Source organism: Cervus elaphus, chromosome X (assembly GCF_910594005.1).
Source record: "Cervus elaphus chromosome X, mCerEla1.1, whole genome shotgun sequence".
In the NCBI taxonomy this organism is placed as follows: domain Eukaryota; kingdom Metazoa; phylum Chordata; class Mammalia; order Artiodactyla; family Cervidae; genus Cervus; species Cervus elaphus.
The window spans coordinates 54739609-54754238 of record NC_057848.1 but is presented as its reverse complement, the minus strand read 5'-3'; the positions used below and the strand labels follow the sequence as shown (position 1 = coordinate 54754238).

General features: G+C 38.5%; 1 protein-coding gene across 4 annotated transcripts in view; it reads left to right on the top strand.

The window, feature by feature from the left end:
* The window catches only part of MBNL3 (muscleblind like splicing regulator 3), a 117363-nt gene that overhangs the window by 75779 nt on the left and 26954 nt on the right, over positions 1-14630 (top strand). For all 4 annotated transcript variants that reach the window (XM_043896692.1, XM_043896693.1, XM_043896689.1 and 1 more), the window contains exon 3: positions 7960-8124. In XM_043896692.1, the coding sequence (XP_043752627.1) occupies positions 7960-8124 (165 nt within the window). The remainder of the gene's footprint in view (positions 1-7959; positions 8125-14630) is intronic.

Here is a 14630-nt window from a genome sequence, read left to right as displayed (position 1 = left end):
GAGGGGGCTGCTTGTGACCTTAAGGTAAAGGGAGGTAAATGGGTTTTTGAGGATTTGACTTTATTTAGCTTAACGCACTGGAGTGGACGAATAGATAGGGAGAGGGTTGCCAGATAATATTTCGTATGGGGCATACTTATCCTAAAAAAAAAAAAAATGAGCCCTTGTTTATGGGAAATTGAAATTTAATTGGGAGTCCTGTGTTTTCATTTGATAAATCTGGCAACCCTAGATGTGAGCCCAGATGGAAGCCCTAGCCGGGAAGAAAGAGTGCACGCAGCCAGTGTCCATTCTGTCCTGGTTCTGAGTCGCTGTAGTGACTGGACGGGTGTCTAGAAAAGGGAGCCGAGGCAATGCTGAGAGCCAGAGATTTGACTGCCTAAGGGTGGAGGGAGACACCCCTTTATGTTGCTTCCTAAGGAAGCCTATGTAGTAAGCAGCTTCTAGAAGTTGCATGATTTTCTGTGTATTTTATTTCTTGGAGTAACAAATTCAATGCCATTCTTTTCATTCTTTCCTCTTTTTCTGTGTTTTAATGACATTTTATGTTGGCAGCCATCAACTGCTTTAAAGACAGCTTCCATGAATACTTAGCATCAGAAACGCCTCTAACTTTTGGTAACTCGGTACCGGTGTGATTCAGTTGTTTGGGGGTTTTAATTTGATTCTGGTTGTCTGTTTTGTAAACAGAGATGATACATTCCTGAGGAACATATTGAACAGATATCAAATTTTTTCAAGCAACTGAAGGTGTTAGACCACAGAGGGGGCAAATTGGGAAGTGGGCAGGGAGCAGACCTGGGGTATTGGGGAGGCAGGCTTGGTTTCACTATGAACGGCAACTATGATTTTTGGTGTTATTTGTTCTTCAGAAAAAGTTCAAGCTCATGATTATTTGAGAATCAATGTTTAATGTGAATACAGCTGAATATGGGTCTTAAGCACAGCAGAAACATTTTTGTTGTAAGAGGTCAGTAGAGATGCACAGGAAGGCCTCACCCGATGTGATTATCCTAAAGCCTTATATTCCACCTTTGTCTAAGTAGCTTCAGGGAATTTGACTTGCAGCTGGTTAGAGAAATGAAGAGTGAGGATGGAGCAGTTGGAGGAGGCACTTTATTCTAAACTGACCCTCGAAAAGCGTTGCTCCCCTTGGGGCAGGCCCAGGTGCTGATTAAATATGAATCTGCTGCAGGTTCCTTTATTTAGTTTTGTAGGGGCTTTATATTCTGGGGGTTCTTGTGACCACAGACCTCTGGGAATTATACTAGGGTTTGTGTCTGCGTGCCTCAGGTTCGTAACATTTCTGATTCAGTGTATACTGAATGACCAGGAATTTTCAGCCATGATGGTCACATACATGTCAGAGTATATATTCATTTAAAAAAAAAAAGCAGTAACAAATGAGCTATTTACTATACCTGAACAAAATAACGGTTCATTTGAATCAGAAAACCAGGAACAGCCTCAGTCATGTGTCAGCTATTGTCCTCTTCTTGGAGGAAGAAGAAGGAACTTAGGGAAGGAAATAGCAAGAGAAGCAATTAGGCTTCTAAGGCAGACTTAGTGTGATACCCTATAAAATTATTCCCACCAAGTTTATCCACTCAGCAAACTTTTATAGAGTAGTCACTATTCACCAGGCACAGAAACAGCCCTGGAGGTTCAAAGATGAGGAAGATACAGTCTTGCCTTTAAACAAACTCAAAGTCGAATGGGGAGATAGGCATGCAAACAATTTATCAATGTACACAGTGATAAGTGCTATGATAAACCCGAGTACAAGATGCAGCTGGAAGCACAAACGAGGGAGAGATAAAAGGGAGTGGGGGAGTGGGGGTGGGAACATGGCTTCAGGACAATCTTTATAGAGAAAGAGTCATTTGAACTGAAAATCCATATTGGGTAGTGAGAGTCTGGAAACTTGGCTTCTGTCTTTACTGAGCTGCTTGTTAATTAGGACAAGCCACATCATCAATTTGGCCTTCACTTTCTCTGTAAGATAAAGGTGCAGGAGATGTTCCTTAAAATCCGGTTCAGCCCTACATGTTTCAGTTCTGGTAATCAGGTTATCTCATGGGCTGTTGCAGAGAACAACAGTGTGATTGTTGAGCTCCTCCTCCCTTCATCTTTTGGAGGTCACCATTCGAAAGCTTTCTTGAGGCAGATAGGCAAGAAAAATTCTTCTGCTCTCCTCCCAGCTTCTTACTTATTCGGACTTGGTCTCTCATTTGCACCAAAGTCATTGCCCTCTATATATGTATAGGGGATGTCAAGAAAGCAGAGTTCATGAGTTTGGGATGAGCAGATGCAAAATATTATACAGAGAATGGATAAACAACAAGGTCCTACTGTATAGCTCAGAGAACTATATTCAATATCCTGTGATAAACCATCATGGAAAAGAATATGAAAAAGAATACACACACACATACATATATATATATAACTTGAATCACTTTGCTGTACGGCAGAAATTAACACAACATTGTAAATCAACTAGACTTCAATAACATAAAAAAAAAGAAAGCAGAGTTCAGCAGAGATGCAGTGCTGACTTCAGTGGGAGGAGTGCTTGCCTACCCTCTCCATGGTGGAGGGACAGTCAGCCTCATTAATTTTGCCTTCAGTATACTCAGGAAGTGGTTTATTAAAGGCTTTTTAAAGAAAGATTTTTTTTTTTGTCTGTATCCCAAGTTTAAATTGAGTTGTATGCAAGATTTTAAGGATGCTTTTTGTGCCTATATCTCAGTATTCATAAATGGTACAATTCTGGAGGATACACATTTTTATAAAAACAACTCTTAAGAGAAAGAAGGAAATTGCCATTAGTGTGTTGATATCTGGCTGATACTCAGTTTATGTTGATGTTGCCTTTTAGCTGTTTCAGATTGTTCCTAGCCTTTAAAAGGTCCGTGATGGTTGTAGGAACCAGGCAACCTAATACGGATCATGTGTTTTTCTAAAATCACTGTTACTTCCTCTGAGAAGCCATGTCCATGCATGTAAGTATGTTTTAGTGGGGCAGTATAATCAAGAGGTTTTTTCATTTAATATATGATCATTAAAATGAAATAATTTTCTTATAGAAATCAAATCACCTATTTGTCGGCTTTATTTAACATTTAACTCTTGGTAGTGTTGCAGAACAATGAGATGTCTTTGAAAAGGTAATCCAGTTATTATTGTGTTTGAGAGGTTCCCCCCTCCCATAATTCCTAATGTATTTGAAGAAGCAAGTCATTCTGCAAACAGCTGTTCCTGTTAAGATACTGGTGACTGACAAAGGGTAATTTTCAGCTTCCTGGGGTCCTTTTCTTATTCTGATGGATGGTAGAGCTTTGTCTCATGAACATAAAAAAGTACATTTCACAGGAGTTTTCTACCACCAAGTGCCTGGGAAGTCTTGTCTCTGACAGACTCATTCTCAAAACTCCCGAGACTTAGGTGGGATTTGAATCTCTACAATGCTACTTTTCTCTTTCAGTCGAAGGCTTTGTACTGTGAAAAGCCTGAAGGTAAGAAAAAGGAAATAGATTGAATTTTGGAGGTTTTATGAATGCTCTGCAACTTTTTCCTTTGTCTGTCATCAACTTTTTGATGTATTTCAGAAATTTCATTGGTCATTTTCTCCCCCTGCTGCTTTTTGGGTGCTTTTTTCAAAGAGAGTAGATGGAATAGGGGAGCAGGGAGATGCATAGATATAGTAACACTTATTTCAGCAGAGAATCACTTTCTTATCAAATCACTTTGCTATTTTCTTGACTCAGTATCACAGTGAAAGATCTGATGAGAATGATTTGTTTTTAAGGCCAAAGGAAATGGAAAAGGCGTGAAATTGAGGCAAGCCTAAATGAGCTTGCACTCTAATTTCTTTAATTTTGTGAGTCTGCACTGAGCACATGGCAACTCTTGAACCTGTGGGTCTAGAAGGAGGGCTTGGACACCACTGACTTGGCTTGGGAAACCCAACAGGTGATATTTTTCTACCAAGATAGTTTCTGGGCTGTTACAGACCTGGTGTGATAAAGTATTGTGGCCCATTCACAGTGCTTAGCTGGCCTCTGGAAACTTCATAGTCACTGGTTTTCCAAAGGACAGAAAAACAATAAGTGATTACATACTGTGGTGGGCAAATCCATCCTTTGCCTCCACCCCATCTCATCCATACGTGCTTATGAAATCCTTAATCCCCTATAGGGACTAAAAGCAAATGTTAGCAAATGTCAAGAACAAAGTTTGCCACCCCCTCCCCAACTCCAATAAAAGTATTTTGCCCTATAATTAAGTTTGGGCGTCTTGAAGAATGACTACAGAGGAGATTTATTGCTACCAAGTGTTATGCATATAAATATATTACCCTGAGTCCTAAAGTTGTTTTGAAAAAATTTAAGGGGCTTGGCTTTCTTTTGAAATATCATATTCCACAGATAACGTTGATATTAAATTATTTGGTCTCATCTACTGTTTTGATTGAAAATGCAGGGTTTTTTTTTTTTCTCTTTTATAAGCATTAACATAAGCAGCAATCTCTGTAAGGTAGTGTTGTTGTGCATTTGCATTGTTATAGAATTAAATTATGGATTCTGTCATTCAAAAAAGAATGCTTTATAAATCAAGTACAATCTCATAACTAAGATGAGTAAGTTTTTTTTAAATCTTAGGCTGCCTCATATTCCATACTTTAGTTTTATAACCTAGCTTCATGTGATTTTTAAAGTGTAATTCTTTTTTTTTTCTATTTCTGTGTACTGTGTTTGCTTTGTAAAAATGTCATTAGTTTCCCAAGAAAAAAAAAGCTTAAGAAAACTTATTATTTGTAAAGGACAGTAATGTAAAAGCACAGAGGCGGGTAGCAATCCTTTATCTGTACATTGGCAGGAAATGGGCCAAATATAGCATGTTCTCTCCCGCCCTCCTCTCCCCTCTGATTACATTCAATGTAATTGATGTTGAAACTCTATAAACTGTTAACAAATGGCAGAAACTTAATGTATTCCTTTTCGTTTAAAAAAAAATGATCTATTGTTTTGAATTCCTGAGTATAAGAGACAGTCCTCATTTAATTGGGGGTGGGTTACAGATTGTGTCCTGTTTAAATGGTTATGGTTGTGTTTGCCACTGGTCAGGGAAAACTATCAAGGCGGGTTTGTGATCCTAAGGCAGTCCTGCTCAGCAAGAGCCTGGCTTCTTTTTTCAGCGCTGCTATGCAGCTATCCCAAAGCCTGGGAACTGGAGCAATAGTCCTAAATGCTAGTAGGCAGGAAGACGAAAGGTAGTCTAAGGAGAAGGAAGGTCGGGAGTATGTTATTTAGACGTGGTTAGGGGGCAGGATTTCTAAATGCAACTGCAGTTAGTGATTTTAAAAAAGGCCTGAAATTCAGAAGAGAGGTCAGAGATAGAGATCGAGATTTAAGATCTGAGCAATTGCAGTGAGAGATGAAACTTTACCTGAACTTCATTTCTCCAGGGGAGAGAGATTAAAGAGGGGAGCAGAGGATTTAGGACTCTACCTTGGGGAAGTAGGAGGAGAAAGAGAAACCCTGAAAGTATAAAACTGCCATGCTTGGCTGTGGAAGGCTCCAAGTGCCACCAGTTCTCCTGAGCTGTTCATTTTGACCCAGATAATCCCAGTTATGCTGGGTAAAGAATCTAGGGACTGAAATCATTGTGACTGTCTTTGCCTTGCAGTAGATGTAAAGAGAATTAACATTTTCTCTTAGGGGGACATGTTAATAGAGGAGGGGGGACTTCCATTACCGCCAGTTTTAGTGCATATAAGGATTTCCTTGGGGATCCCCTGGCGGCTCAGCTGGTAAAGAATCCGCCTGCAATATGAGAGACCTGGGTTCGATCCCTGGGCTAGGAAGATCCCGTGGCGAAGGGAATGACTACCCACTCCAGTATTCTGGCCTGGAGAATTCCCTGGATTGTGTAGTCCATGGGGTCACAAAGAGGCGGACACAACTGAGCAACTTCCACTTCACGTATAGTCCTTATATGTGCTGAAATTATGTGGTTGTTCCTACCTTTATGAGTTCAGGAGGACTGGGTTCATACCACCCTCAACTCTACCGATAAATGCTTTCTTTTCTAAGGTACATTGAAACTAAGATATTGTTTGATTTTATAAATAATTTGATTAAAAATAAATTGATCAAATTGGAGAAACAGAATGAGAAGCCTAATGGAAACTAATAGTTCATACCACCCTCAACTCTACCAATAAATGCTTTCTTTTCTAAGGTACATTGAAACTAAGATATTGTTTGATTTTATAAATAATTTGATTAAAAATAAATTGATCAAATTGGAGAAACAGAATGAGAAGCCTAACGGAAACTAATAGTGGCTACCTTGATTTATCAAGCTATGTTCTAATTTATACTCAGTTCCCTGCCAGGGGAGCTAAAAGAGCCACCTCATCCCATTGACCTGATATTTAAAAGAGCATTTGCAATGCTTCTGGTTTTGCATTATAGAAAGTGAAAGTCGCTCAGTCAGTATCTGACTCTTTGTGACCCTGTGGACTATACAGTCCATGGAATTCTCCAGGCCTTTACCTTCTCCAGGGGATCTTCTGAACCCAGGGATCAAACCCAGGTCTCCTGCATTGCAGGCAGATTCTTTACCAGCTGAGCCACAAGGGAAGCCCAACATTATAGGTAACTCTCTAATTTTCAGGGCCACACCTTGTTCCCAGTGAAATTACAAGAGTGCTTTAATAACAAGATAACTAAATATGAAGGACTGATTAATATAGTCCATTCAAGCATCATAAATACAGAAAATTCATAGCATGTGTTGAAAACACTTGATGAACTAACTGATTTTCTCCTGGGAATTCAGGTGACCTAGCAACTTGCACTCTTGGGTACAAAAAAAGTTGCCTTTTTTTTTTTTCCACCCTTCCCTCCAAGTAAGCTCCTGCTATAAAGCATCTTAGCAACTGTGGGAAAAAAGAATGGCTTGCAGTTGTGCTTATCTTAAAGGGATTATGGCAGACTTAATAACCCAAATTGGATCATCATTATTAGCTGCTTTGTATAGTACTTGAGTTAAACAAACAGAACATAACACATTTGACAATGTGATAAATACCTGGTCACTAACATCCTTTGCTACCACACTAAACACCATAATTAGCAGCCATATCAGCATTTAGGTAACACCGAAAACATGTTTTGTTCCACAGCACTGCCATATGATCCTTTCTGGAAGTGCTTGAACCATCTCTAAAACATTCAAATAACCTGCCACTCCCAAATATACTTGGGTGTCAGTTATCCAAATGATTCAGGGCCATTCCCTCTAGGATCTAAAGAGCAGCATAACTGTGAGGTAGAAGAGATTTATTCTTCAGTTAACAAAAGATCAGTGGATTTCAAGAAGTTTCTCACATCATATGGATTCAGGAAAAAGAACTTTAGAGCCAAAATTGTCCAGAATAATGGATCTAAAAGTTAGAAGATACTTTTATGTGTATATATTTAACATTTTCCCTTATTTTTCCTGATTACACATGTAGAGCCACATCCTAGATCATATTTGATTTTATGTCTCATGTTGGGAAATTTTTATTTACATCTGTAATGTTATGATTATATACTATCCCTGATGTATTATATTTTAAATGTAAGTTGATGCATACCAAAGTGGGGCAGAACAAGGTGGCTACCAGAATGAGTTCTGGAGTCAGACTAACTAGGTTTTAGTTCTGGTTTTGTCACTTGTTAGCTGTGCAACTCCTCTTTATCTCCTCATCTGGAAGATAAAAATGATGAGATTATCAGTCTTAGGGGGCATGTATCATGTATCAAGACTGAATAAGTTAATTCACATAAAGTACTTAAACAGTTCATCCCACATGCTAAGAGATTAATAAACTTTTCTTATTTTCTTAGCCACACCAGATTTTTTAATATATTAATGTCAATTCATAAAATCCTTCATTTTTAGGGCCGGTGTGCCAGAGAGAACTGCAAGTACCTTCACCCTCCTCCACATTTGAAAACGCAGCTGGAAATTAATGGACGGAACAATCTGATTCAACAAAAGAGTGCCGCCGCTATGTTCGCCCAGCAGATGCAGTTTATGTTCCAGAATGCTCAGATGCCACCAGTTGTAAGTCACAGCTCTGCTTTTTCAAAATTGCGTATGTATGTCCTTTTTTAAGGGTGCATATCTACACTGGAATAACCTGGCAAGGACTTTGGGAAGTTGTCACCGAAGGATTGAGGATGCGAGCTAATATGTTAATTGACACTCCAAAGATGTTATGCATGTGAAGGGAGCAATCAGGTGTGTTAGATTTAAACAGTGGGTTGCAGGAACCAAGAATGTAGCTTATAGGGACTTCCCTCATGTTCTAGTGGCTAGGACTTCACGCTCCCAATTCAGGGGGCCCGGGTCCTATCCCTGGTTCAGGGAACTAGATCCTACATGCTGCAACTGAAGATCTTGAGTGCCACAACTAAGACCCAATGCAGCAAATTAATAAATCAAAAAAATGTAATTCATAGAAGAATACTAATAAAAGTATTATTATTTTTAATTTATTTATTATTATTAATTTATATCTTTATTTTTATATATAAATATTATATATTTATAATAATTTATTATTAATATATATAATATATATACATTTTAAGAAGAGAGGAGGTTTGATTATTATGACATAGAAACCTTTTAATTTAGGATATTAATTCAGATAAATTTCCTTGCTCTTTGATAGTTCTGTTGTTACTTTTAGATTTTTCACTTTAAAATAATTTTAGATTTAAAGGAAAGTTGCAAAGATAGTGCTGAGACTTACCATATTACCCATCACCTGGTTTTTCCTACTTTTAATATCTTATATGCATTGTTTATTTGTCAAAACTAAGGAACTGACATCTACACATTACTGTGAACTAAACTCCAGACTTTCTTCAGACTTCACCAGATTATTCACTAGTGTGCTCTTTCTGTTACAGTGGCCAGTGCAGGGTATCAGTGTATTTTATTTGAATCCTATCTGTGCTCTCTCTTCTGGTCTGTGATTGTTTCAGTCTTTCTGTTTCCCATGACCTTAACAGTCTTGAGGGATACTGGCCAGGTGTTTGATGGGGGTTTTAACTTAACCTGGCCACAAAGTTTCCCTTTGGTAAAATTAATATTTTGGTGTCATTCTAGACCAACGTCTAGTATTTGTTTGGATCATTGAGTTTAAATGGATCACTTAAAAAGTGATTTAAGTGTCCTACAGAGAATTCATCTTGTCTTAATACCTTAAAATATACAGTTGCAGTTTGGCCTTAGACTGTTTGAGGTGGAATTGAAAACTGTCCCTGTCTACTGAGTTCTTCCAGGTCTCATATTTAGTTCCATGGTGTCTCATTCTAATTCCAGCTGGCCTACTTCCTTTAAACCATTATCAGGCTAGTACTTGGAAAGGGTTGTTTTATCTTTATTTGTAACCCATTTCATTGGTGGCTACTATATAATGAACACACTGAAAACTGAAAGATGTATGTAATATTTAGATATAAGCAAAGTGTGGGAGTAGGTCAGCCTGCTCTCAGCAAAACCTATCTCATTACAAAGTTGTTTCTCAGAATTCAAGGACATCTGTGTAGATAGGGCACCCCTTAATTGGTACATCTTTATGAATAATGCAAAAAACGGGTCCTAGGGGCATTGACAAGTCACTAAAATTTTGTTCCATGATACTCTTTCCAGAATGTCTAGAAAATTTTAAGTAAAATAAATAGATTTCATGTGTTTACTCCTTTGCCAAAAATACTTGCCTTGGAACTCAGTGCTGATTAATTACGTTGATAAATTCGTTCCCAGAATGTCACCAGTGAGCTCCCTGGAGTTCCTCTTTGACCTTTAGTAATACTTTATATGGTTGAACTCCTCCAAACTCTATCCTTAGCTTTCAAACACTGAAGTATTTCAGTTTGTTCTTGGTTTTGAAGGGATAGGGAAGAGAAAGTGTTCTAGATACTGAGAATAGTATAAATAAAGCCACAGAGAAATGAATATGCTTGGTGAGTCCAGAAAATGTGAGTAGATGGGGAGTAAAGCAAGGGAGCCTTTTACCCACCGTTACCGCTCTCGGCCTCTTGTGGGATGTCCCATTTTCAGACTGAGCAAAGAATAGGAGCCAGATTTTATCACACACCTGAGCCCAGCATTTCCTATGCAGCTGGAGCCTATATTTTTTCAAAGGTCAAGGGACATCAATCAACTGCCCTATTTCAGGGAATCAGAGAGCAAGGGCCTGGGGTAAAATAGGGGTAAAGACAGAAGGCAGACTATTCATCTTCTGTTGAGCCTCCCGTCGAGTGCCTCCATGCCAAGTCTCAACCCTTCATGCATTATTGATCAGGGAGTGACTTTTTTGGAGTCCAGTGAGAGATTCATTGAGTTTTTCAGCCTTTTGTGCTTTCTAATTTGATTCTCCGTGCTTTCTATAATAGAATACATTTCCCTTTTTTCTTCAATGGGGGTAATTTCAGGCTGCAGAATATGACTGTTATGACTCACAGGAGTACTATTTATTTTGTAGCATAGCACAAGACACGAGACATTACTTAAAAGACCCCAGGGAACAATTGGAAATTGCTTTTCTATCTTGTAGATTATTTAACAATAGCTGTTATGATGTGATAACCTGATAAAAGATTAATTTCTGCAGTTATTATGTGTACAAAAAGCTAACCTCGAGATGGTTGATATGATCCTCTTTTGTGGTCTAGAAAGCTGCCTTGTGGGCATATTGTCATTGAGCTAGTGTGAGCAATTTTAAGTGACATTTACCAGTCTGACTTGAAAGAAATGTTCTTTATTATGCATCTTGATTTTACTATGGAAGTAACATATAATTTTACTTCGTTTCTTTGGTACCTACTCTCCCTAAACAACTGTCTATCCCTTCTAACTGCATATATCCCTCCTGCTCTGACCATCTGATTCTTTTCCCTAAAATATTCAAGCTAATGTTTAAATTTCCAGTCCTATTGTTTGTCTGGCTGCATATTAAGGCCCATTGGTATCACTGCCTTGAACCTTATGTCTTCCCACAAACCACACTTTGGTCTGTTTCTAGGATACCGGAAGAGCACGTCTGCTTTTGGAAAATTGAGTACAGTTTGCTTATTACAAGCCCGCAGATGAAGGGAATGACAACCTAGATGTAGCCAGAGAACAGATTCTGTTCAGTGTGACTGAACAATGAAAAAAAAAAAGCCACACCTAGTCAATTTGGGTGGAATGCTTGCTGTAGCAGGCAAGTTTATTCACTGTATCTAACAGATCTGAATTGACATTTGCGAGTATAAAATTCCACCTCAGAAAGCTTTTGGTAGCTTTATTGAGGAAGTTTAGTAAGTGACACAAAGGGTGCAACTCCCTAGTATTTTTCAGTGCAGTTTAAGAGAGAGTTGCTGATGTTCACAGCAAAAAAAAATTATACAAAATTATATAAGAACTCCCCTTGGCATAATTAAGAGACAAACAGCACTGGAGAAGAATTTTAGGGCAAGCAGATACACTGGGTTCCAACTTCTGAGCACAGATAATGTTTGGAATTTCAGATCTTTTCATAACTTGGAATATTCATTATAGAAAGAAATTTCCAAGGAAGGATTCTCACTGCTAGATGTAATGTATGTATGTGTGTGTGTGGTGGTGGATATGTTATAGGCTATAAAAATATTTTGACTCAGACATTTTGTATAATCTAGTAAATACCTTTCCTTTCTCTGTTTGAATGAGGTTGATTCACATGGAGACAGTTCTTTACATGAAGGTAAACTTGCCCCAGTTGAGTGTATGCATCTGATGATTTATATAGAGGTTATTGGCTCAGCCATAGCAGTGTGCCAAGTCCTCTGGTCTGCTGTATGCTTTTCATGGCTTGCATTCCTGTGGCCAAGTCATAGTATTCCAAACCACAGTCTATAAACACAGGACTTCAGCCTTTTTCTTTATCACAGATAGAATCATCTGATGTTGTCTAGACCCTCCCCACCTTTTTACATCATTTTTACAATTCTATTTACCACATACATTTCTCAGAAACAAGCTTATATGGAAAAAAAAAGAAACAAGCTTATATGTCTATCTGACATTAATGTAGTAAAGAATAAAGGTGAGGTGACACTTCAAGACCAAACAGGGATAAGTAGGAAGTTCCAGTAGATAGGAGGAAGGGATATATACTAATTAATAATATCAGTATTTTTAGACTCCAGTGTATCAAGTGTTTTTCTTCTTTAATTAAATAGGAGCTCTAAGATATTATGTTACTCTGTGTACTTTTGGACTGACTAGGACAGATTTAAATGAATAGAAGTAAAATTGAAAAATATTTATTTACTTTTTAATTTTTGAAAATGATAAATCATTTCATAGTTAAAGATGAAAGGATAATATCCTTTCCTCACCTCGATACATTATACATTTTGCATAGTCATGTCAGAGTTATAGATTTTCTATTTCATATAAACTATTGGCTGAAGTATTTATGCTATCTCCCTGTTTTCAGGGCTCTTCTGTTAAAAATTATTAAAATTTTCTAGATTACCAGTCTCATGGTCAGTCCAGAAGTTACAGCGAATATTAATGAAGATTCTTCAATGAGTTTCTCCGTTTACCTACTCATGAAATAATAAATGATGAAATTTAATCTCTTTCATCTTAATGTAGTGACATTCAGTATTTTGTAAAGTGATTATTGTGAAATGTTCAAGTCAGTAGACGACAGGCATTATGTAGTTATAAGATTGATATGCTCTTAATATATTTATGGCTGTTATCATGTGAATATCCACGTTGACTTGAGGTTAATCAGATCATATCATAGGAGTATTTGAAGTGGTACCATGCTACAAGCCCCAAATTTTATCAAGATTATACTAAGTTTTCTAAAAAATTAGAAAAGATTTTACTTTCAGATATAGCAACTGAGACATATTTGTTCTATAGATTGTTCCCAAGCTTTCCTTGAGGTTAGCGAAGGAAGGCTCTGGACCCCTTATTTGCATGGTCTCCTTCCAAGGCCCTAGGAGGAGGCCTAGCAATGTGTTTATAAAATTTGCCAAAATTATTTGTATATTCTTTGTTCTTAAGGCTCCCCTTCTCTATCCAACAACCTAAACTGCAGGCCCCTCAGATCCTGGATTCATTCCTGATTGCAATTACTGGGCCAAGGTAGAGTAGTTATTCAGTTCCCTTCCTGAGGCTGTGTATGTCACACAGCTTAAAACTCCTTTAGCAGTAAAACAAAAGAAATCGCAACAGCGGGAGCTTTGCTGCCTTGCCCCAACTCGGTTTAATACACAAGGTGAAATCTCTTTTTTAAAGTGAAACAAAAATGCTACACTTCTGCCACCGAACAGAGGGCATTTGTACATGCTGTCTTTCACAGTGTGTAGTTTCTTTGATAGGAACCGATCTCAACACTCTCCCTTTATCCTCCCTCATATATTCCCAGGGGATAAATTAAAATGTAATCGTCTCTCAGCCCATTTTGTGTCTTTCTCCTCTGGGGCCGGTTAGCTCAGTTGGTGAGAGCGGGGTGCTAATGAGACCATGTGGGCCTATTAGCTTTCCTGCTCACGGTCACCGTCTAAGCTCCAGCAGCTCCCTCAGCATGGCTTGCCGTTCATCACCATTGAGACGAAGGCAGGAAGTTGGGAAGGTCTGTGAAACTCATTTTCCCTGGCGGAGGATAAAGAAAATCACAGCAGCAACAAGAACAAACCCAGTGCTTGGCAGCCTCCCCTAGAGAGGATGATTTTTTTTTTTCTTCTTATCACCATCCTCTTGCCTAGATCAACAAAATTCAGTGGTTTGTCAGTGACAGGGCCATGAGGAGACCTAGTGTGAAAAAACATGGCTGCGCTCGCCACCCAGTAATCCTTCCCCCTAATAATCCTAATCTGCCATAATAATCTTTATGCACGTGCTAAATCACTTCAGTCATGTCCGACTCTTTGTGACCCTATGGACCGTTAGCCCGCCTGGCTCCTCTGTCCACGGGATTCTCCTAGCAGAAATACTGGATTGGGCTACCATGCCCTCTTGCAGGGAATCTTCTCGAACCAGGGACTGAACCTGTGTGTCTTATGTCTCCTGCATTGGCAGGCAGATTATTTACCACTAGGGCCACCTGGGAAGCCATAACAATCTTTATAGATGAACTAAATATTATTTGAAACCCTCCTTCCCCTAGTCTCCTCTCTTCAGCCATTCTGTGAATATCACATTAGCAATTCACCTGTCCCCTGGAACCACACTTTTTGTAATAAGTTGTATATTTCAGTCTATATTATCACTAAACCATTTTTTTCAAAACTCTTCACTGAATACCTTTTGATATTGATGACTTAGCCACTCCAGTTAAAAACTGCATGCATACATACGTGTGGGTGTGGGTGTGTGCACGCACACATGCATGTGTATGTGTACAATACCCCGTGGTTCTCATACTGTTTATGTAGCATTTCACATCTGTATCAAAAGACAGTTTGGGAGTGGTCTTTGCTTAAAGTTTTCCCCACCAGAGAGCAAAACAGATGGAATTCTCTACCACTGCTTTTGATCCCTGAGTGTTTGTTTTGTTTTGTTTTTTATCT